This window comes from Corvus hawaiiensis, chromosome 3 (genome assembly GCF_020740725.1).
Source record: "Corvus hawaiiensis isolate bCorHaw1 chromosome 3, bCorHaw1.pri.cur, whole genome shotgun sequence".
Lineage (NCBI taxonomy): Eukaryota > Metazoa > Chordata > Aves > Passeriformes > Corvidae > Corvus > Corvus hawaiiensis.
In genome coordinates, this window is record NC_063215.1 from 87,358,561 (window position 1) to 87,382,296 (window position 23,736).

Here is a 23,736-nt window from a genome sequence, read left to right on the forward strand (position 1 = left end):
TTCCTTGAGCTTAAGGCCATTCCCCCTTGTCCTTTCACTACACGCCCTTGTGGAAAGTCCCTCTCCAGCTCTCTTGTAGCCCCTTCAGGTACTGGGAGGCTGCTGCAGGGTGTCCCTGGAGCCTTTTCTTCTCCAGGCTGAAGCAAAAAAGCCATTGAGTACCTCACAGCCTTCTCAGTGTCCTGTGCAGCCAGGTCTCCCCTATCCTTCCTGAGAGGACCCACGTTTTCCCTAGTCTTTCTTTTATTCCTGGTGTTCCTAAATAAGCTGTATTACCCTTGAGCAACATCATAGCAATACCCTGACCTAAGGAAGTGGTTGTCACTGGTGGCGTCACCAGGAGAGTGGGTACAGTTAGTGGCTGTGAGTGTATGTGTTGCAGGTGCTGTACCTAACCTCTCCTTCTGTTTTCGTGTGAACATATGTAAACAGATACCCTTAATAGTAAGAAAAAACCTCCACCAAGCATAACTTAATTTTTATATCATCTTTGTATTATGTCTTACTGGTATATTCAGGATAACAATTACAAAAGCAAATAGGCTGTGCCTACCAGAGCCATTATCAGTTACCATTTAGCATACTCATTAAAAATGTCTCATTAGAATATTAATGTCTGTATTGTTTTATTAAATCATTCATCACTTAGAGAACCTACTAGTTGTCTGCTGCTGGCAATTATCAAACAGATTAGCAGTTGTCAACTAATGTGTAAATAACCTACTGGGATGTTAGAATTTCAAATAAGTTTTAAAATTTTCCCACTGAACAGAAATGCCAAATTCTGATGGGTTCTAGTTTGCAGTAATAAGGGAGCTGACAACAGGAGGAAGTTGCAGCAGGCAAGGTTAACTTAGCTTCTTATACCTCAGAATATTTGTGTGTGTTTTTCCAAACATTGCCTGGGTAGAGGCTAGCCCTGGCTGAGGGATTGACCCAGCATTGCTTTTTGAGGGGTAGCTTCATTATATAAAATAGGTCAGTTTACTGGCTCAAAAATGTGATTAGTTAGAAACTTCCTTTGCAAAGCAGCTCACACTGTTACTGTACTACAAGGACACTTGCAGGTTGCTTGTGTACACAACTAAGTTGTTAGATTTCCCCAGAACTCCAGGCACTAGAGAGGGAGTTTCTTTTCGTACGTGGACTGAGTGCTCCTTTCCCTTTGCATTTTTTGTTTTGGTGCTTCAGTCTGATGTGATTTTACTATGGACCATTTCAATGTACTTGCTTTTACAAGATCAAGTAGCTAACTGCTCCAGTTAATTTATTGCGATTTTGTTATTCAAACATGTAGACAGAAGGAATAGAAAGAGTACATGGGTAGTTTAGGAAAAGATTTATGGCTTTGTTTTGTAGCACAGATGTTTGTGTAAGAAATTACATTTTGGGAAGCTTGTGTTAGCATTCCTGTTCTGAGGTTTCTCTGGATCTGCATGCTTTCAGAAAAGAAAAGGTGTGTTTAGTCTTTGTGCAGCTTCTTTTCTATGTAAAATCTATCACTGAAGCTTAACGTTCCCAGAATTTGCATGTCTCAAAATCTAGTATTTCACCGAGCTGGAGTTTATGCACGTTACAAAATCCACACAAGGATAGCAGCAATTATTTCAGTCTCTTGTTACTGTGGAATGGTCAGTGACTGTCCTGGAGCATGTCCTGGAGCCACCTGATGCCTTGGTAGCTGCTCTGGGGCCCTGAGGACAAGCAGCAGAATGTTGGGGGCAGTCAGGGAGCCGGTGCAGCACTTGCCCTGCCATGCTGCCGGTTCCCCCTCCAGCCAGGAGAGCGATGGGTGAGGAAGGAGCGTTGCACGGAGATGCAGACCACTCTGTGAGCCTTGCCCCTTGGTTGAGCAGGCTCTCCTCCTGCTGACCCTGTGTCTCATTTTGCTCCTGGCAGTGCTGCATGGGCAGGTGTACCGCTTCTGCACCTTGGAGGGGACCTGGCTGCTGAAGGAGAATTCGACCTTGCCCTGGAGAAACCTGTCTGAGTGTGAGCCCTCTGACCAGGTAAGTGTTTTTCCCATTTTCCTCCCATCTTGCAGCTGTTGCTTAGGGCAAAGCAGAAGAGGGGAAAAAAAAAAAATTTTTTTTTTTTGTCCTGTCAAAGTAATCCTCACTGACTCACCTCAGTGTGCCTAATGGTAAGGGACATCAGGTCTCTCCCCTTCAACAAAGGGAACATGGAGGGTAGACAAGAGCACATTTAAATGTACGTGAGAGCCAAGAGAAGTGACTCAGGTCATCCCAGCTGCAGTGCAGAGCAAGGAGCTCAACTGCAGGAGTGACCTAATGTTATTCCTTTGCCTTTTTTCCGTTGTCACATCATTATAATAGTGACCATTTGCTCTTTCTGTCTTGTTAGCAGCTATTAAGGTGATTAAGATGAACTGAACTGAAGGATATTTGCTTTTTCACCTTTGGGCATGGGGCAATCCCTGCCTTTTTTTTTTCTTTGGCTTTTTTTTGTCTTTATACCTTCATTTTCCGTGGGCAATGGAATTAGGCTTGTCAGTGTTATTTTCTTGCCCTTGTGCTTTTTACTCTGCAGGGAGCTGAGATGCCTGGCACCAAATGAAGGAGAGCATAGGGATTTTCAGAGGATTTTTGACAGCCATTGGCGTCAGCCGCTGCACTGTGTGCGTTCCCATGACACGTGATACCACTACTACTGTGAACCTCCAAGGGCGATGCTTTTCCTTACAGAAATTGAGTGCACTCTCTCTATCCTGGGGTACTGGGAACTAGTGCATTACCTAGATAAAACAGTTCAAGTTTATGAAAGTCCCAAGAGCTGCAGGATCTATGCCCTCTGTAGTTCCCATTGCTCAGTGCCTCATTCTTCAGAAGGAATAAATGGCTGCAGACTAGGAGGAGATTGGAAAAGATATTTTTCTCCAAATACTTGAATTTTAGCCTTTTCCTTTGACTTAAAGCCGTATTCCTTGTCCCTTTTGTGTTCTGTGCTATACCAGCAGAGCACAGTGTGTTAATGCCATGTGTAAGCCTGGTCGTTTGACTTATCCTTGCTGGCCATTATGATTTCTTCCAGAGCTGTGTTGGGACATGCCAAGGAGTGAGATACCTAATGGTAACACTTGTTCCTTTGGCACCTGCCTCCACTTTTACATGAACTGATCTGGTTTCTGAAACTCTGTGTACATGGTGTCACTCCCTGAAATGTGAACAGCCCTGTTTGGTTTTCCAGCTAATGTATATAGAGCCCCATAGTGACTTTGGCTTATGCATCTGGCATGCGAGAACAATAAGTTGTTTTTATAAGTTTGTCATGTGTTCTATTACAAATGTAATTAAAATTCCAAAGTGTTTGGTAGCGAATCTTTAAAAATTTAGGTGTATGATGTCATTTTCATCTGTGCACATGTTTTAAATTGTCAGGTTTTAGTAGTTTGCCTAAGCTTTGATACTGAAGAGATTTTCCTTTTCATAAGGCAGCTTTCATAGCATTCGCTTTAAAGCATTATCCTAGCAAATCTCTGAGGTACAGCCTGTATGTTCACCTTAAGTCTTCCTGGCTGTGCAAAGTACATCTCAATAACTGTATCTAATTTATGAAGTACAAGGAATGTGTTCCTTTGTACAGCACCGTCTCAGGAGTCAATTGCAGAGTTAGCAGCTTGAAGAAGGGAAATAAAATCTTAGACAAAGATACATGCTTAGAGATGAACTAGAACAGTGAATATGAATGTGCCTCGGAGCCTGAGCAGTAAGGGTGTGTTATTATTCAGAGCTGCCTGTACCTTTTCAAGTAATTCTCTTCTCTATAAGGATTTTGGCCAGAATTTTCAGGCAAGGATCTCAGTAGTCATGTTTTAGTCAATCTGACAAGAGCCCCCACTGCTCTGGTCTGCACCAGGTTGCTCCCTCTCAAGCAGTGCTGCAATACCCAGGTCATGAGATGCTGTTGAGCTGTGATTTGTTCCCAGGAGGTTGCATAGTTGAGGCAGAAGACAGATTATTTGAGGGGCAGAAGAGGGTTTAGCTGTGTGTATGCAAGGCATGCTTTGCCTCCACATCATCAAATAGGACCTGGCTTGTTGCACTTCTAAGTATACATGAGCACTCCCCTCATTACCGCAGTAAGGAGACTTGCTTGAAGTGCTCAAGTCTGAAAAGATTAGGTCTGCTGTTTTTACTGCAGGTCTGAGTTGTGTCTTTGCTTCCTGCCATCTGTTTTAAGACTTGCTTGTGTGATAATTCATATCTCTCCAACTTTATTATGAAATAATGTCAGATTATCTATTTTTCTAGCTAGGCTGCAAAACTCAACTATTTGAGCAAACACCTGGGAGCAGCTGAGGAATTAAGATTAAATTTTTATTTCTTTAGAGCATATGGAAAGTGGAAGACTGATTTGATAGGTGCATTTAAACTTGAAAGTAGGAGAATGATTTCTGGTTGTCATTAAGAAAGTTAGAAAGTAGCTGGGAGAAAAGAACTGAAGGCCATGAGCTCTCTCTTTTCCCCCTCCACTTTTTTGTTTTTCTTTTCTTCTTTCTATGCTCTCAGGATGCACCAGAAGAACAGCTCCTGAATTTGTCCATCATATACACCATTGGATATGCTCTTTCCTTCTCTGCCCTTGTAATAGCAACTGCCATTCTTCTTGGATTCAGGTAACTGGTGAAGCTTTGAAGAGAGTGGAGTAAAGGTTTTATGTTTTTCTGTATGACAATATCAGACTTTGACAGAAACATTTGGGGTTTTTTTTTCCCTCCTTTCATCACCTCATTATTTCTCTATCTCTTGTCACTTCTGTGTTCCTTCCTAAAATAATTCCTTCTCAAAATGCAAGTAAAATGGCCAAATTTTTGCAGTTACCCATATGAACATGTGGAACAGGTACTTTTTATTAGTTGGAATATTTTGTTAGGCTAGCTTTTATTTCAATGAAATTTCCACTGGGAGAGGTGGTAAAAGAGAGATGCAAGCGTTCCTCCATGGTGTCACCTTGCAGATGAGGCACAAGTCTGAGAAGGGCAAGGATATTTAGGAGAAAAATTTTCACCTTGCCTTGCTTGGAGTTACACAGAGCATAAATCTCAGTCTGGCCTTTATCCCAGCCCTCACATGCAAGGTGTGCAGAAATGGATTTTTGACACAATTTTCATTTTTGGAGAACTTTCAGAAATTCTTATTTCTTTCACAATATGGAAGAGAGTCTAATTTGAAACTTGAAACATTTATGTGAAATAAATTGCTGTCAGCTGGCCAGAGTGACATACTGAGTTCATCCTGGTTTGTACCAACAAATGCAATGGAGCATTTGAAAATTTAGATGCTTTTGGTTTCACATGCCAAAAATATACTGTGTGTGTTTGGTTAAAAAAATAAATAAAAAAGCCCCAACCAGACCAAAACACAACTTTGGATTCTAATAGGGGTCTTTATTTTTTACTCTGTAAATGCAAGACATGTTGTGATTCCAGCCAGATTTTCCTTCAGTTTGGGAGTGCTGAACACAGGAGGCTGATACTTAGAAAACACAAAGATGAGATCCTGTTCTGTTGTGGGAAGGACGTCCCTCTGCTACGAAGTCCTGCTCCTTGCTTCTCTCTACAGCCAGGTCCCATCCCTCTTATGTACTGATGAGGCTGCCTCCTAAAAGAGTGTAGTCTTCCATCTCCTGGTACTCTTATTTGAAATCAAGTCAGGACCTTTAAGTGCTCTGATCCTTGAGAAACTTCCTTCCCTGACTGAAGAATTATCATTACCAGTTGATCATTTGCTCTGGTGCCTGTGCTACACTTTCAGGAAGGCAGTCCCTTTCCTTTCTTCCCTTATGCATTTAAAAAGGTCAGTCATGCCTTTTAACTTCCAATTTCCAAAACTAAAATGATGCAAGCCTTCTGATATTGTACCATACGTTTTAGCACTGTATTATCACTTCTCCTTCCAGTGGAGAAGCATAGGTGGGAAATATCAAGGAAGTTTTAAAATGACTGCAGAAATCCAGAGACATGCTCACCCTCTGTGAATGCCATGTGATAATTATGATTTGTATGTGTTGTACCTGTGCTACTTTGGGACCTTTCTGAAAAAACACCAGATGGTCTTGAAGTCTCCAAATGTCTCCCAGGATAACTGTTTTCTCCTCATTTCACCCATCAATGACACTTCTTGAGTAATCTTAGCAGCCCAGGGTCACAGAGCACAACCATATACTTTTTGAATGAAGGAAGAAAGGATGTTTTCTGGCAGGGAACAAAGAGCAAGTTTGTCACCAAGGGCCGGTAGGAGAGAGGGAATTTGGATGCCCTGACTTTTGTGGGGTGATGCTTCAGCATTTTTTGCTTCAGCTGTGAAGCAGGGACTGGAGAAGTGTACGCAAGTGTGTGCTTCTCATTTTGAAAATGAGGTTCCAGGGTTGTGTTAGAGGTACCAAGAGTCTTGTTAAAACTATGCCATCAATCCATTTTGTGTTCTCCTGTCTAAGTTGTTTATCAGGAGGCAACTTGGTCCTGGATTGCATGAAATACGAGACCTACCCCTATGTGAAATGCAGTTTCTGGATTCTGGCTGGAATCTCTGCTCTTCTCCCCAGAGCTGCTCAGCCTCAACAAATGGGGATCAAAATCTAGTTCAATGGCATGCAAATCTGATGGGCCTCTTTAAGTTCTTAGACTGCAGAATAACCTTTCTATTTGTCTTTAAAGATGATACAGCAGAGGAAACAGTTTCTCTCTAGAGTCCTATTTTGCATCCTCCAGAAGAAATGGAAGGAAAATCTGTAATTTCAGTGGTGGAAGCTGAATTAGGCCCATAACTTCATGACTCAAACAATTTGAATAACTTGCATTGCCTGTAGCAAAAATACTCAGTAACTACTTGCAACCTATTTTCTTCAATTGCCTAATTTACATAACTTTTTCAATCAGATTGAAATGTGTAGCAGTTCTGAAGGGTAGCAGCAAATGAATTTTGAGTTTAAGGAAAATAAATATTAATAATAGGTAAGTTTTGAAATAAATTGTGACTTAGAAGTCCCAAAAAACTACAAAAAATTCTATCTGACCTATGGAAAACAAGTTGTTCTTTAGTGCAAACCTCTAACTTTCAGACCAAGTCAATTTTTCTACCAAAATTTATAGAGCTGTAAAAACCAGACATTTAAAGTATACGTTCACTGAAACTTTTATTGGAATAATTGCTGATTACCGTATGTTACATCTATCTTTTAGCATCTTAAAAGTCATACCCAAAGTAACTTCCTTTGAAGTAAAGTGTGTACCCTTGCAGAGCTGGAAGAAAAATGTTTGTGAATAAGGCTGGTAAAATACTGGCAGCACTCTGCAACTGGATGCCATTTACATGACTGCAGTTACTTTTGCTATCCCTTAACATGCTTTTTTTGACAAGTAGCAATTTTATTGTCTTTGCAGTTGGCTGCTGAAGTTCAAGAGGATTTTTTCTTTGGTTTTTTTGTTTTCAATTCTTAATGCAGAGGTGAAAAATCTGTTCCTTTTACTTCTACAGAAAGTATGTACAATTCTCCCAGGAGGCAATTTGAATACAGATTTTTCTCCTGTTGTCAAGGGGTAATTTGCAGGTGGATGTTTTTTCATTGCGGGCTTGAGCACAGCCAGAAGCTGCACTGCACACCAGCCCTGAGCTTTGCCAAGGTAAACTTGTGCAGTGACATTGGGGTCAATTCGAAGCAATTAGCTTCAGCATTATGCAGAACTTGACTTTTTTAGTCCTTTCAGATAAGTCTTCTGAAAATGACTTTATTTTTACATTTTATAAGCTTTTGAAATATTTTTTTCTTAACACACCTATCTTCTTCCTTTCCCCAAACATTGGCTCTGTGGGCTGAAGTTTTGAATGTGTTTTCCTTGATAGTATTTTCCTCTCAAAGGCAGTTTGAAATCCCTACAGCCATTCTCAAGTTATGGGGTTTTCCTCTGGTGCCTCCTGATTTCCTACAGGGCCTGTTGTTCCTTTCTCAGTCCTGTGTGTGATGTTGCATCTTTTATGTAGGTAGTGGATCATGACTAGATTTTTATTTTTACAGACATCTGCATTGCACGAGGAATTACATTCACCTGAACCTCTTCACCTCTTTTATCCTCCGGGCTATATCTGTTTTTATTAAAGACTCAGTGGTGAAGTGGATGTACAGCACAGCCACACAAGAGTACCAGTGGGAAGGACTTATAGCCTTCCAGGTAAGGGCAGACACTGTGGCCTTTCTCAGGATATTGGAGTCATCACTGTGGTGTGTTTGCATGACAGCAGGTCATGAACTTAATTCTTCAGCTGATGGCATGATATGTTTCTCTAACTGTGGGAAGTTTGCCCCCACTAGACAGAGGAACAAGAAAATATATATATATATATATATATATATATATATGTACACATATCTATATATATACATACACCAATGCCTGTATCTTCTTTCTGTGCTGAAGTTTCATTTCTTTCTAGCAATGACAAGAGGGCATTTATTTTCCTAAGCCAGCACCTTCTTGTGATAGAACTGTCCATCTGGTCTAATGACCAGATAAGTTGGTTGTTCTTGTTCATCTCTATATAATCTCTTGGTGACAGGAAAAAAAGGAAGCATCTGATTAAAATGTGAATTTGAAAGCGTTTGGAAAAGCTTTAGAGGAACAGGCTAATTAATACTTCTAATTGATGAGAGAGGATATACAACTCTTTTGTAAATATGATGAAAGTGTGCCCTTCCCCATTTGGATTTGGAATGCAAAATGCACTTGAATCCTCGAAGAAAGGTAGCTTTATTATCTGTATAGCCCTTGTAATTCTAAAACATGGGTATGGCACTTACTGCTGCAGTACAGGGTTGGAGCTGTAAAGGGAAACTCTCCTGATGCATCCTTAGTACCATCCTTTTCTGACACTGCCTAAGGCAGAAGTGCTAAAACGACTTAGTCAATCTCATATGATGGTTGATTTTTTTTTTTTTTCTCCTCTGCAATGTATCGGTTGCCAGAAAATAGCATTGTAAAACACAAATGGTTTGGAAATATTTGTATTGGATTGTCAGTCATTTCTTCTTTCCAAAAAGCATAGACTTTATGATTTTACACACGGTTTACTCAAAGTGGTTTCATCAGGTCTGATGGATATATTAATTAGGTAATTGGTTTTCGTACTTATCTAAAGCCCTGCTGATCACCTCTGTAATTTATCAGCAATGAGAGAATTTGCACTTAAATGGGGTGCACTGGGCAACATTGCTGTTCTATGAAAATATCCTTTGCTTTGGCAAATAGTCAACCCTATGGCATCCACTCTTTTCTTTTTAATAGAGAAATGCTCAACTGCAGAATAGAGTATCGAGGAAAGGGAAAGATTCACTGACTGTGGTTGACCGAGTACCTTTCACTTGTTCTTTCATCTGTATTTGTGCTTTTCAAAATATAATCCATTGCTTATTGAGGAGAAAATACAGAACATGTACTTATTTTTTTTAAAGGAGTAATGCTGTTGAAAGCATCTGTCTGCTGTGTATAGCACCTAGTACTGGCTTCTGCCCCTTCAGTAATAAAATACATGATTAGTTTAGCAAGCTTTTTTTTGAGCAGCAAGAGTAGGAAAGAGAACCAGTCTTTTGGGTTAATATATTTTGATTCTCAGTCTCTGTTGCATTAATTTGGGCTGTGCTTTGTTCCATCACAGGAATCACTCAGCTGCCGTTTGGTGTTTGTGATGATGCAGTATTGTGTGGCTGCAAACTACTACTGGCTGCTGGTGGAAGGCATGTACCTGTACACACTGCTGGTACTTTCGGTCTTCTCTGAGCAGAGGATTTTCCGCCTTTATCTCTGCATTGGCTGGGGTGAGTTGATTTTTTCCATTTGTCCGCCTGTGGCTGCACTGGCAGATGTATAACAGGAAAAGTCGTGTGTCTGTCCTAGTGCTGCCCAACTTAAGTCCTGCACTCTGCATTCCCTTTTTGTTCCCAGTCCCTTACCTTGTTTGAGCTGGAGGGTGTGCTCACAGCTCCTGGATGCTCATGGCACAGAGGCTGTAGGACACTGCAGAAACTCACCAAACCAGTGGCAAACTACTTTTCCTGCAGGACATCAGCTTCCCAGAACAAATTATGTGTGGGTGGTTCCAGCTGGGTGTGGAGTTTTCTGGGCTGCCCTGCTTCATCTCCTGAAAGTTTCCCACTGCTTTTAAAGACATCTTAACTACTTGTGGTGCAAAATAGCAATGATGCTTTGCACCTGGGCGAGGACAACAGTAGAGAAATGGTGGCAGCATGAGGCAGGGTGATGCAAAGGGGCTGATGAACAAGGGGGTGCTAGCTGGGAGTTGTCAGGTTGGCTAAGTGGGCAGTGCAGGTCAAATAGGGATTTTCTGGGAAAAAATGGTCAGGGTGCGTGTGCCATGGGCATGTGTGTGCTTGAAATCAAGGACTGTGATGCCCTGAAATCAGTTGGTTGAGCAAAGGTCACCTTCTGTAGAAATGCTAAAGCTTTCTTTCACTGTACAGCTCACCTGAAAATACATTACAGTTTGGGATGAATCCTAGTTTTGGAGTGATCTTGCATGTACTTTTATTGCATTCTCTCCCTTCCTCTTCACTACCCTCCCCTTTTGGTGGAATCAGGCCACTTTTGGAAAGATGAAAGTAAATCCAAGTAAATACTACAAGTGCCTTCACAGATGCTCATTTGAACATTTAAATTGCTTTGACTCTCCTCCTCTCTTTATAGATTTCATTTGTGACTATTTTAGCAAATTAGTTCACTGGAAAAAGGCATATAAATGTCTTACTGTAAATTACCCAATTCTACTGAAAATCGATATATAAGGAGGAAAGGCTTTTGGACATATTGATAGGATTAAATATATAAATGCAAATAATAGCAGTTTCCTCCTGGAGTTTTATTTAAAGTTCTATATCTTCCATATTCTTTTATCTTGGGCATGCAGCAAAAGCAGCACCATTTTGTATAACATTTGAACTATATATGTTTTAATCAGACCCTCAATTCAATTTAAAAAAAGGGGGAGAGGGAGCTATCCTGAAGCACTGACTGAGGTCATGAAAGGAAATGGAAAAGAAATTAGAACAAAATTATATCTAGTCAAATCCTGAGGGGATCGTGTTCTTTTGTAAGAAAGGGTTAGGCTACTTTTGGTCTGAATCACTTTTATTTAGAGTTTGTCTCCTGCAAAAGAAGGCAGAAACAGGTGATAATTATTTTGGTTTTGTTCTTCCTTTACAAAGCTTGTTTTACTCTTGTATATTGAATTTCTGGATGAGTTTGTGGAAATGAGCAGCAATGCAAGAACTTGGTACTAGATATATGGGTTTCATCCAAGCTTTCTAGAAAAGCTCTGTCCGTGCCATTCAGTTGTTATCTGTACAGTTTCTTGTTCTTCCATATGTGTCTGCATGTGCAAACCTTGCCAATGATTCTCCACCTTCAAATGGAGAAGCATCTGCTATTTCAGTGCTCCCAGATTAGTTACACCAGATAACACTTTCATCTTTTACTGGGGGGAGGATACGAAGATTTTTCCCTTTCTTTCTGCTTCTTCATTCGTGATTCCATTTTTTGGGTGCTCAAGTCTCTCACCAGGTGACTTTCTGCTGTAGGCAATGCTCAGAAGATTTTGATTTAATTTGATTTTTGAGCTGCGTGATAGCCTCAGTGTAATGCTGAGGCTTCAAAGAGAGACAGGAGGTTCCTGTTTGAACCGAGAGTGTTCTTCTCTTTGAAATAATTAATCAACTGTAAAAAAAAAAGTGGAACAAAAATAAAATATTTGTTTGTCGGAGCTGATTTGATGCTCTGACTCTTTGTTCTATTAATGAGTTGTCTTCTTACAGGATGATTTTTTAACTTGTTCATTTCTCATCATTTGATGAATATTTATGTATAAAAATTTTATACTTGAATTGCTCAAAAACATAGTCACTTCATGTTGTTATTTCTTATAATTATAACTGAAGTCTGTGAGCACTCAGACATACCAGAGTCTGCTCTCCTGAATTCCAGGGTACTGAGCTTGATGTGCACCCTCCTCACTGCCCTAAGGATCTTGAATTCCACCATCTCATGGTCACTGCAGCTAAGGCTGCCCTTGAGCTTCACATTCCCCACCAGCTCCTCCTTGTTGGTGAGAACAAGGTCCAGCATGGCACCTCTCCTCACTGGCTTCTCTGTCACTTGGAGAAGGAAATTATCATCAGTGTGATCCAGGAAACTCTGGGATTTCTTATGCCCTGCTGTGTTGTCCCTCCAGCAGGTATCAGAGTGGTTGAAGTCCCCCAGGAGGATCAGGGTTTGTCGCTGCGAAGCTGCTCCTGTCTGGCCGCAGAAGGGCTTCCTGCTCAGGCAGCCCATGAGAGACTCCCCCTATAATGTCACTTGTGCCTGTCCTCCCTTTAATCCTGACCCATAAGCTCCTAGTCAGCTCCTCATCCATCCCCAGGTGGAACTCCATGCATTCCTGCTGCCATTGATGTACCTGGTGAAATGCCCTCCTGCTCTCCCCTGCCTGGCCTTCCTGAAGAGCCTGTGGCATTCTGTTCCAACACACCAGTGAGGAGCTATCCCACCATGTCTCTGTAATGCCAATGAGATCATAGCAGGTACTGGCACTGGCATCCAACTGGTAGGAGTGGGGTAGATTAAGGATCCCCTTCCGCAGCAACTTTAGTTTAAAGCCCTCTTCCCAGGCTTGGCAAGCCTATGACTAAAGGTTCTCATTTCCTTCTCTGTCAGATTCATCCCACAGTAGACCAATTGTTCCAAGATATTCCAAATACATTTTTGCTATATGATAATACTAGGTCAGTTCTAAAGTCAGTTATTAGACAGTAGTCCATTTATTATGAGTCCAAATGAGCAATTACTCTTTGCTTTTGAAGTGTTTATAAAGGTAAAAGTCTGTTTATCTTATGTTACTGTACTTAACAACACCTAGAAGTTATAAAATCTTGATAGACCTATGGAAACTAATATAGTTTCATAAATTGGGAGTCATTTATACTGACATCATGTATATTGATAGGATTCTATAAACCTTCCCTATTATTTGTGAGGTAACTGTATTCCTAATGGCCACTTCCTTGCTGAGATTTCATGCCATACTAGACTTTGAGATGGCAGTGTTGCATTTTTCCTATTTCATTTAATGTTGGATATGTCCTGCTTATGTCTTCTATTTCTTTGTCAAAGCAGACTTTCATACATTTGTGTCAACCTTAAGTTCCACATATCTTACTACAAAAACAATTGTCTAGTCCATTTTCAATGCTGATGGAGGGAAAAAAAGGCAAAACCACTTAGCAGCATCAAACCCCCCAAATTTTTAATAGGCTAATGGACAAGCAGGTAGGTGAGAGGCTTCCTTCACTCTGAGGGTCAGCACAACAGCAGCTAAAACAGATGTTGATTCACGTAGTCATTTATGCTTGCAGAAAAGAGAATCTGTTGCTGCACACTGTTGGTACCTGGTGCTTCCTTGAGAAATCCTTGCCCATGGATCTCACTTTCTAGAGAGAAGAAAACACATTTGTAAGAAGGGGGTGAAAACGCCCAACCTAACTACAGGGATCAGGATCATTACTTTTTTGTTTTGTTTGTTTCTCACTATGTGCAGACTGGTCTGAGTCAGTGTCCAGGACACCAACCCAGCGTTCATCATGTCTGAGCCCAAGGGAGGAGTTGCTGAGCCTGACTTTGACTCTCAGCTATCAGTGCTGTACTAAGTAGTCTCTGGAGAATAGCAGTTTGTACTGTAATGCTGCAGTATCAGCAGATTTTAGTGGAAAAGGGACCTGTTCACATTTAGGAGTAGGGAGGAGGGAAGGGGGAAACAACAGGAACATCCTACAGTGACTCTGAGTGACATCCAGACGGGAAGAATGACAGGAGAACATTTTCAGCACTCAAGGCTAAGAAGAAAATGCTAATAAACAGCTAAATATTCTCTGAGCTGCTGTGGCAATTTTACACCTAGTTGCACTTGCAGCAGGAAAATTGCCATAAAAAATAAATAATCTGCTTCCTTCCAAGCTTTGGCAATCCAAAGTTGCTCTAAGGAAGAATACTTTGAGGAATGAAGCTATTAAAAGCAGGAATCCTGGCTAGGGCATCAAAATCTACATCCTGATTGCAAGGAAGATCTGACTGGAACAGAGCCAGTAAGAAACCTTCTTTTAGAAGCCCAGTATGAGCTCACTGTAGCAAAGGATGCATTCGTTGCACTGACCTTCTTTTCTGTTTTCAAATGAAAACTGTGTTTCAGAGAAGGATGTAAAAATAGATTTTGTATCCAGACTGATCTTGGTAGGAAGTACATGTCAGGAATTCCACTTAGTTGTCTTCACTCTGTCTTCTAGATTCAACTCTTTTGTGTTTTTCCTTACTTCAGAAGAAAAACAATGTTCCATCTTTTCTTCTCACATCTTTAGTGCTTTTACTCTTTGTAAATCTACTAATATTTGTTTTTCATTTCTTTCAGTTCCTCATCACATCATTCTTGCATTCATTCATCAATCAGTTGATCAAGTCAAAGTTTCTTGGATGCTTTCTGAGAGAAAGAGGAATGGAATTGTTCTGACAGCAGTAGAGTCCTTCTGGTTTGTGTGCCTGATTGTCTAAGAGGTTGAACTTACCGCATGTGGAAACAAGGGATGTCAGGTTACAGCTGAGTTACTGAAAACAGTCCTAAAATGCTGTGTTCAGAGTATGTCCTTCTTTAAGTGTTTCAGCAGGATGGCAGTGCTTTGGTCCTACAGAGACAAATTTACTTCAGGAAGAAGTAAATTGCCGATTAGGGATGTGAGGCATGTGAGGATGAGGGGAGCCTCTCTTGCTCCTCATGCCTTCCCTGAAATTGCCTCTATGTAAAGAGAGGTACAATGCAAAGCTGCAAATACAGTGTGTCTGAATGGAATGGAATGGAAACTTGCTTGCACGTGGAGGTAAGGGAAAGAAGATGGCATGGAATAGCACCACCTGCTGACACCTCTCATGGTAACGGGGACTTCGTGGGTTCCAGAACACACCTGAGCTTTTCTGTTTTGTTACCAAAACATCTCAGACCCGTTAAATGAAGAGACAAGCTGCTATCAGCACATGGTAACTTCCATTAGCAGCCCCAGGAATTTCTTGCCCCTCTCGTTAGGGATAGTGGAGTATTCTGAAAACATCAGCCTGTGCAGATTTTCTCAAAATTTCGTTCTCTTACCTACCCCATCCTTTGGTCATTCTGAAAAATGACTGGTTTTCCAACTTTTTTTTTCTTACTGTGGAGGCATCTGGCCAGGTGTAGAATATATAAGCTAGAGTGAAACTAAGTAGGTCGTGCTGCTTATTTATGCAGTGGTGTGTTAAGATGTTGATTTGGCAGTTCCATTACTTTCTCATAATCCATAATATGTATTATTATTGCAGCCTATAATTCAGATGCCCAGTCATTTGAAGTTGAACTTTACTAGCTGAGCTGTCAGCACACTTATTTCCTGGTATACTTGACAGATTTCATAATCACCATGTAGTGTTCAAAGATTTTGGGTCAGCTATCAGCCTGCAAGAATAACTTTGCAGAGTTTATCATGAGCAGGCTGTTGCAGTTTCTGGCATCTTCAGAGTGATGCAGTACAGAAGAAAAAGTAGATATTACCACTTCCAGAATTCAGAGACCTTTCTCTGGTCAGTTCGTCTAGGAGAAGATCAATCTCAGAGCTTTCTGTATGACAAAAAAGCAAAACCAGAAAGAGTTCAGCCTACACCTTAAATAAATGCATGTTATAAATGAGTGCAGTTTTTTTCTTGGATATCTGATATACTTCGAATAACAGCCGCAGGAGAAAGAAGGGTGGGACTGAAACTCAAATGCACCAAAAGTGTTGTGTTGGAAGCCCATGACTGGAATACAGCGCTGATTCTGTTAATGAAACATAGTCATCTGTGGTGTTTATTCAAGGAGTTGTACATGGTTTATGTCCACTGTCTGCTCAAACCAGACAGAATTCTGACCGAGTGAAGTAGCCAGAATTATATATGCATTTATATAGGCTAATTAGATATCAAGATTGTTAATTAGTCATTGGAGAGTCTCAGTGATCCTTGCAAACTGCAGCTATTGCAGAGATGCTTCAAACTTGCTCGTATGCTGTTATGGAATGGCTTCTACAAGCTTGAAGTGAATTAGGGAATGTTCTTGGGGCAGTCTCCTCTTCAGATCTTCACTAGGGCTTTGGAAAGCTGCATGTATTCCCATTTGCTGGGACTGTGTCCCAGACAGTCTCCAGAGCCACCCATTTCTCAGGACCAGGCTTTGTGAATTTGGTAGATGTCAGGTGGTATCCATGTAGTAAGGTTTGAACATCAGTGCAAACTCATGTGTGTATTGCACTGTTAAGTCTTGGTGTCTCAGACTAAAATGTGCATTGCCAGCATGGAAAATAGTGTGACTGATGGTGCTGCAATACCAAGACACCAGTGGTGTGCATCACAAGTGGGAGTGGGCAGAGAATGTTGAACAAGTTGCTTTATATGTGCTGCCTATTAATTTGTATAATATTTGTATAGCTGATGCAATTCTATTATACCAGCCTCCCTCTAGTTAGGCTCTTTTGAAATACAGTGTTAATAATACATTCTCAATTCAAATGTTAAGTAATTTGATTAAACATGGAGAGATTTCTGATGTATCCAGAAGACAGAGATAACCTACAAATCATTATTGTTATCACTTGATCTATCAAATGATATACCCACAGACATACAGCCTTTGTGCTCTCAGTGTTCATATCTTATCCTGTAGGTTTCATATTAAGATGTCTAAATGCTCAGCAAAATCAAGAAAGGAATAATTCAAACTATAATTTGTTTCTGTGAATCAAAGTCTCATTTGGTTTGGAAGTGGTGTGCAATGAGCCTGTTCTTACTCTCTTTATATTACTGTCAAGGCAGTATAGAGTTTTTTGGTAACTTTGCTCCCAAAATACTGTGTATTCTCAGTATCAAACACATCCATGGAACATGGTAGCTATTTGCCCAAGTAATCTCTACTCAATTCATTATCTTTGCTATTATTCTAATTACTGGTATTCTTTCCTTGCTGCTCTTTATTCTCTCTTTTTTTTATTATTAACTGATTAAGGAGAATATTGTTATTCTGTGTCTGTAGTATTTAGCTGTTCTGATAGCAGAGAAATTCTACAGTACAACAAAAGAGAAGGTTTTTTACTGATAAAACCCAGAAACGATACTGCTTGAGGTGTTCAGACTGCGGGAGATCACCAGTTTCCCTGTGGCTTCTGCTGCCATGAACTGTGGATTTGCCCTGTGCAGAACTTAACTGCTGCAGCCTGATGTTCTTATGGTCCCTTGTTTTACTGGTTCTTAAGAATAAAGTAACAAAGTACACTAAATGTTGCTCTTTCTGTACAATGCACATGCAGCATCAGACACTGTCCAAGGATGAATTAGACCATCTTGGTCTATCCTCTGGCACAAATTCCTCATCCTGCCTTTTGAGTCACAACCTGCTTTTCTTCCTTGTGCGCTTTTTTAACATTCTCTGTACTGAGTATTGGTTGGTAGATGAACTTCAAAACTACTTTTGTGATCTAGGCTCTTCATAAATGAAAGAAATTAATTAGAGAGCCTTTGACACTGTAAAGCAGGTGATGAGTGCTAGCTTACTTGGCTTGTCTCTCTGCCCTTTACACCCCAGCTGAACTGACCAGCTGTAGCCCATGCACTGACAGGTGAGGGTAGGGCCAAGCCTCTCCTCACTGCCACAGCTTCGTCTGCTGTCTATGCTGCAGCCAGTCAAGTCCACGCCAGTACCATAGCCAGAACTGGGACTTCTATGGGTGGGGAGAACACATGTGGGTGTGCCCACATTCCCTCTGCCATGGGGGGCTTGTGAGGCTGGGTGTGCTCCAGCCTCGACACCAACAGACAGCCTGAGCTTGGTCCTGCTTGACTACAGTGGGTGACCCACAGGCAGAAATATGGACACAAAGGTTTTGGTCAGAGCACACTGCAGCCCTCTCTAGCATGAGTACAGAGGCTAGTAGAGCTTCCAGAAATTAAATTCCCTTGGCCCCTCTGTGAAAATATCCACAGAATAAGTGGTGAATGCCTGTTATGGGGCAGTTGTGTTGTTCATTTTTCACGCCTGTTGGGAACTAGGTGGGAGCCCACTAGTTCTGTTCATGGCCATCTGTGTTGGATAGGAGCTGCAACCCTGACACCCGCTAATTATGTTGCCCATCATTATGGGGGAGGCAGGGGGAGTTGTTCTCCTCTCTGCTTTTTCCAGTCTCAGTGTCAATGTCAGCCTTGTCTCCTCTCTTTTCAGGTGTGCCAATGCTGTTTGTTATCCTCTGGGGAACTGTCAAGTACCTTTATGAAGATGAGGGGTTGGTTTCGTTCTGATTTTTATCGCTATCTCATTTGTGCTGTATGTGTGCACCAGCAGGTCATTGTTTGCTTTCTGTTCAGTGTGGTTTGCTTTGGCAATGTGCTGAAACATCACATAATTGCTTCTGTTTTGTCTGAAGGTCTTGCATAACATTTCAGAAAGGAGCATATGTTTTTTTCTATCAGAATTTTCTGCATGTCTGAATGAATCTATTCTTTTGCAGGTCAAGGAAAGGTATGTTTTGTTTTTCTGTACTTACAGTATCAACAAGAGAAGTCATCATACCCAACCAAGACCATTCCTGATACTGTGCCTTTGGCAGTAGCCTTTACAGTTGTTTCAGAGGAAGGCAGCAACCTCCCACAGGATTCTGCCTGTGATTTGTAGTGATTAGCCTATGCCCAGCAGCAGAGAAGTGATTGCCTTTTCTTGTTTAAGCTCCCATTATTTAGATTTTCTTAAAATAAAGGCGCATTCTCTGTCTGCTTATGTTAGTCTTGCTGGAGTCAACTGTGTCACGCATGAGACCGCTGTAGAACACCAAATACTTTTTGTCCATTTTTACCATGGTGGCTGTTCAGAAAAAAATTACCTTGGTATATGCTTTATATACCAAATAGCATTGTAGTTTGTTGGGGTTTTTTTGATTTTAAAAAAACAAACAAAAGGGAGGAAAGTGGCTTCTTCTTTTTAGAAACTGTGGCTGCCTAGAAATATTTGGGTAGCTTGCTTTGTGATGAAAGAAATAAATTTATGCTCTTTCATTTTTATTATTAACTTATTATTTAATGGGTTTTCCTCTTAGTTTCCAAACTATCCAGCCAGCACTTTTCTAGAGGATTTTTTTTTTCTTTTCTTTTTTCTCCCAGGCAGAATCATTGCTGGAGAGATGCTGCAATGTGAAAATTGAGTTTAGTCAAAGCTACCCCCCAGACTGTTTTCTGGTGTTTGTGAGTATTAAGAACCGGCTTTTTTGTGTGTGTTCCTCATAGTACTGAACCAGTTCAGTCAAAACGGCCTTTTCTGGCTTAAGCAATGCTAGGATTTTTTGACTTTCCTTTTCAAGGCTGACTTGATGATATTCTGTAGCAAGATTGTGGCTGTACTGATGTACTGCAAGTTTTGTTGACATTATCAGAATAGGTGTAAAGACCACGCAGCCTCCAAACAGGCGACGTTGCATGGGCATATCTTCCTACTGATGTAGAAAATGTATTCAAAGTGCTCATGCTGAGCCACTCACATTATGTGGTGCTCAGAGTTGATTTATGTTTTCTGTTAAGGAAAACTGTCACTCACTGCCTTCAGCAGACCTTAAAAGGGGCAATTTTGCACATTATTGAATTTTCTAAATCTTGTCTAAATATTTGTAAAATACAGCAATAAATAACCACATGCAGCAGCTGCTCTGAAAGGCAAGATTTCTGTGCCTTGGGCAGGCATTTGCTGGAGCAGCCAGGGGTATCTTTCATGCTGTTTGCCATAGCTCTGTCACCATGCAGCAGGCTGTAAATTTCATTTGTGATTTAACTACTTCTCTAGCTGTGAAGAATAACTGGAAATAAATGTGGTCAGGGCTGGGAATTTGAGGCAGTCCTGTGAACATAGCAATTGGAATAAAGGACTGAAGCCTGCACGACTTGGTTGTACACTGGCTTCTTCTTTCCTTACATGTGCAAGTATAAACTCCTTTAGCATGCAATTACTGTTTTCAAAAGTAAGCTATTGAAAAATATTTTGTCTAGATTACAAATACAATTAAAGATATACAAATACAATTAAAAACAAGCTCTTGTTCTTAGACTGTGCCTAAAAACCTGATACTTAAACATTTTTGCTTCTGTCTGCAATTAAGTTTGTGAGCAAAACAGTCAGCCTTCAGTCCTTTTTTTTCCATTCAGCTGTAGCAATTCAAGGTGAAAATTCAGTGTTTTCACTTTTAGAAGGGGAATACTGGATTGATAAGCAAAGGCAGAAACATCTCAGTAGCATTTTTTTCGTGCGACAAATTCTCCATTCATGGCTCTGAGGCTATTAGTTGCCAAGCATCTTCTAAGTGGTGCTGAGCAAACTGTAGGGCTAGATCCCAAGAACAATAGATATTGGTGTATTTATCAGTGTGGCAATCACAGAAAGCACAGATGGGCAAGAAATCACATAGACATCTACCGATTTTATTTTCTGGATGCTTCAATAGTCATGACACCTTAATTGACCTGTAATGGTTTTTTTATTGCACATACTTGTATAAATTTAAAGGTAGCTAAAATTGATTTGTGCCACAGGAAGTAGATTAACGCACACAGAAATGTGGGTTAATGTTAAGAATGTTTCTCAGCCTCTGTTATTACAAATAACCTTTTTAATTGCGTCTGCATCTACTGCAGCTAGTGAGAAAATCAGAACTCCACTTCCAGCCACACCTGTTAGCCCATCAGTCTTGAGGTGTTCAATTAAAATTAATTTCAAAGGCTCCATGAAGCTGGCTCCCAGTCATGTGTACCAATTAAGAAGTTCTGTTACTCAGATTCTGGCTCAGGTACACTGACTGCACACAGTCTGCACGCCTTTTTTCTCCGATACCTAAATACAATTGAATTGGAGGCTGTAGAGCTGCTGGTGGTAATAATATGCTTTTTGTATGCATTAAACTGAAATTGAAAGAAAAATGAAATCCCCAGCCCTCCTCAGACTGGCAGTCCCTGCAAGGGAACGTGGAATTGCCACACCAAGCTGCTACGCTTTCCTCTCCAGTACATGAGCACCTGTGGGTGTCTGGTTGTAGCATGGATCCCTCCCACGTGCTGCATGGTTTGCTCTTTTCTCTTAGACTGTCCCACTACAAGGCTGGGGAGGGTTTCAGCTGCACCAGCATCACCCATGCTGATCTTTCATAGGCCTGTCACAAAGCCTTAGGGAAAATTGTGCATATGTATGTTTTGGCAGAACAGATTTGGAGATGAAGAGAAAGCTTTTTTTGGGAAGGAACCTCTGTTTTATGTAGTGCTGTGTTTCGTGGTTTGTTTCACAGTCTGTGTAGCTGAGAAACCTGCTGGCTTTCCTGGTGACTGTTGCTTTTGAGTAATGCTGAGCAGGAGGCTAACAGAGTTATTTTATAGAAATATTAAGAACGCTGTCACTGCAGCAGCAAGTGAAGTGGCACATGAGCACTGCCCTAACACCTGGGCCATTGTGCACAGACAGGGCCCATCAGGCAGTGGTGGTGGCTGGCTGTGGCCACTGGGGGACCAAAAGGAACTAGATGTACAAACCCTCAGTGTAAGAGTCACTTCAAACCAGTGATCCCGAACTGGGGCTGCCATGACTTTTCTTGTCATTTTTCTCCCATATTGCTCAAAGAGACAGGAATTTAAAAAGCCAAAATGAGACTCATGTGGAAAATGAAGTATTATATTGCTGCAGCATGCTACTCACTTGGCAGAGGGCTTAGGTCAGCAAAAGTTAGGAACTGCTGCTCCCGTTTTTGATGTTACTTGCTTATAATTTTTTAACTCCCTGTGGGCCTGAAACCTTGTGCATATGCAGTGAAGGAGCTGGTGTTTGAAGATGCAGTTGCTTTCCCCTGGTTGAAATTAGTAACTCCTTTTTGAAAATAAGGACAGATAAAATAGATGACTGATCTCAGTACTGATATGAGAATAATGATGGTAAGTAATGGGATAATGAGCTAACAAGCAATTAAATAAGATGATCTGACATTGGAGACTAAGAATAATAAAAAATAGTGCAGGACAAGGAGGCTAGGAATGACAGCAGAAAGATTGGACTCAAACAGATTCCCCCCCTTCTCCTTTCAGCCAAATGACAAATTTGACCTTGGTTTTAATGGAGTGAATCTTCACAATTAATGGATGAGAATTCATAGCAAATTGTGGAGGAGAGCTAGCCATTAGTGGGCAAGAAAGGCCAGTGAATAGTGTCCAGTTGGATTATGATAGCTGCAATAGTACAAAGCATTCAGTGTTTCTAAGAAGCAGATGCATCTGTTTCCATGTCAGCATGATGTGCTTTCCTAGGATCTAGTCCTTAATATTGTTTTCCATCTGCATTGCTGGAACAGAATGAAAAGCGAGAGATTTTAGTAATGTACTGAAACTTTTCCTTCATCTCCTTTTTGTCCTCTTACTAGTTGCTGGACCAGAAACTATAACATGAATTACTGGCTGATCATCAGACTGCCCATTCTCATCGCTATCGGGGTGAGTCTGAGACACATACTGTGTCCCTGAGAACAGCACAATATGGTACAAAGATGCACACGTGGCCATTGTGCATGTCCAAAGGCTAATAACCTTTGAGGCTGTTGACATTTTCATTCAGAGATGTGATGTTATGAAACCGAGTTGGTTTCTGTCACTGAAATTCCAGACTAGCATTTTGTTTCTTTAATTTGGCCACATGCCGTGATGTTGTAGTGGCAGGACATGATAACAGAACAGCATGGTGCAGCAGGGCTGTTAACTCTTCATGAACAGAAGGTGTGAAAGGTAGTTCAGGGAGACCAACGATACTATCTCAGGTACTGGGCTATGAAAGAGCCACAAAATTTGTGGCATTGTGTAGAAATGCCCTGTTCTGCAGGCACAAGACTGTATCAGGCTCAGACCTCCAGACAAGGCAAATGGGCCAGCCCATACCTTTAATGTGTCTCACTCCAGAGAGTAAGTAGGGTCCCCTGCTTTGTGTAATGAAGTGCCTGTGTTTTCAAGGGTGGCTTGTGCATTCACAGTATGTAATTAGATCACAGTTCCTTAGCAAGGAGTTGAGTTCTGTAGTAAATTCTGCAGCTGCTGCATAGCAGGATGCACAGAGACTACACATGCATACACAAACCAGCCTTTTTGAGTACTTACGCACATGTGTTTATTGGTGGTGATACAAATTCTTTTTTCACTTCTCCAGGTAAATTTCCTCATCTTCATCAGAGTTATATGCATCATCATCTCCAAACTGCAGGCTAATTTGATGTGCAAAACTGACATAAAATGCAGGTATGTCATAAGGTGGTCTGACACTTTTCGTGTTCATCAGAATAAAAGCAGCCAAGGACATACATGAATGGAATGGGTTGACAAAGGTGGTTAAAGATCACAGCCCCTGAGTAATGCACAGGTGTGGTGTCACACTTGGGTGTAACTGCTTGGACAGTGAGTTCACAGAAAAGCCTCAGGGAAGCCAGGGCAGGTATTTCACCTGTGTTATAAACAGAAGGCTTGATGTCTGTCACGTTAGTCTTCCATTAGATGAATGGATGAATATTAATTAAGCAGATACTTTTAAAATACTTGCAGCATATGCAAGTACTGAATGTTAG

The 23,736-nt window shown here is 41.0% G+C and overlaps 1 protein-coding gene across 1 annotated transcript in view; it reads left to right on the top strand.

Annotated features, from left to right (window-relative positions):
- Nucleotides 1–23,736, top strand: part of GLP1R (glucagon like peptide 1 receptor) — an 81,791-nt gene that overhangs the window by 46,470 nt on the left and 11,585 nt on the right. The window contains exons 4-10 of the mRNA XM_048299038.1: nt 1,900–2,009; nt 4,530–4,636; nt 8,035–8,188; nt 9,669–9,828; nt 18,339–18,399; nt 22,552–22,621; nt 23,325–23,413. Coding sequence (XP_048154995.1) covers nt 1,900–2,009; nt 4,530–4,636; nt 8,035–8,188; nt 9,669–9,828; nt 18,339–18,399; nt 22,552–22,621; nt 23,325–23,413 — 751 coding nt within the window. The remainder of the gene's footprint in view (nt 1–1,899; nt 2,010–4,529; nt 4,637–8,034; nt 8,189–9,668; nt 9,829–18,338; nt 18,400–22,551; nt 22,622–23,324; nt 23,414–23,736) is intronic.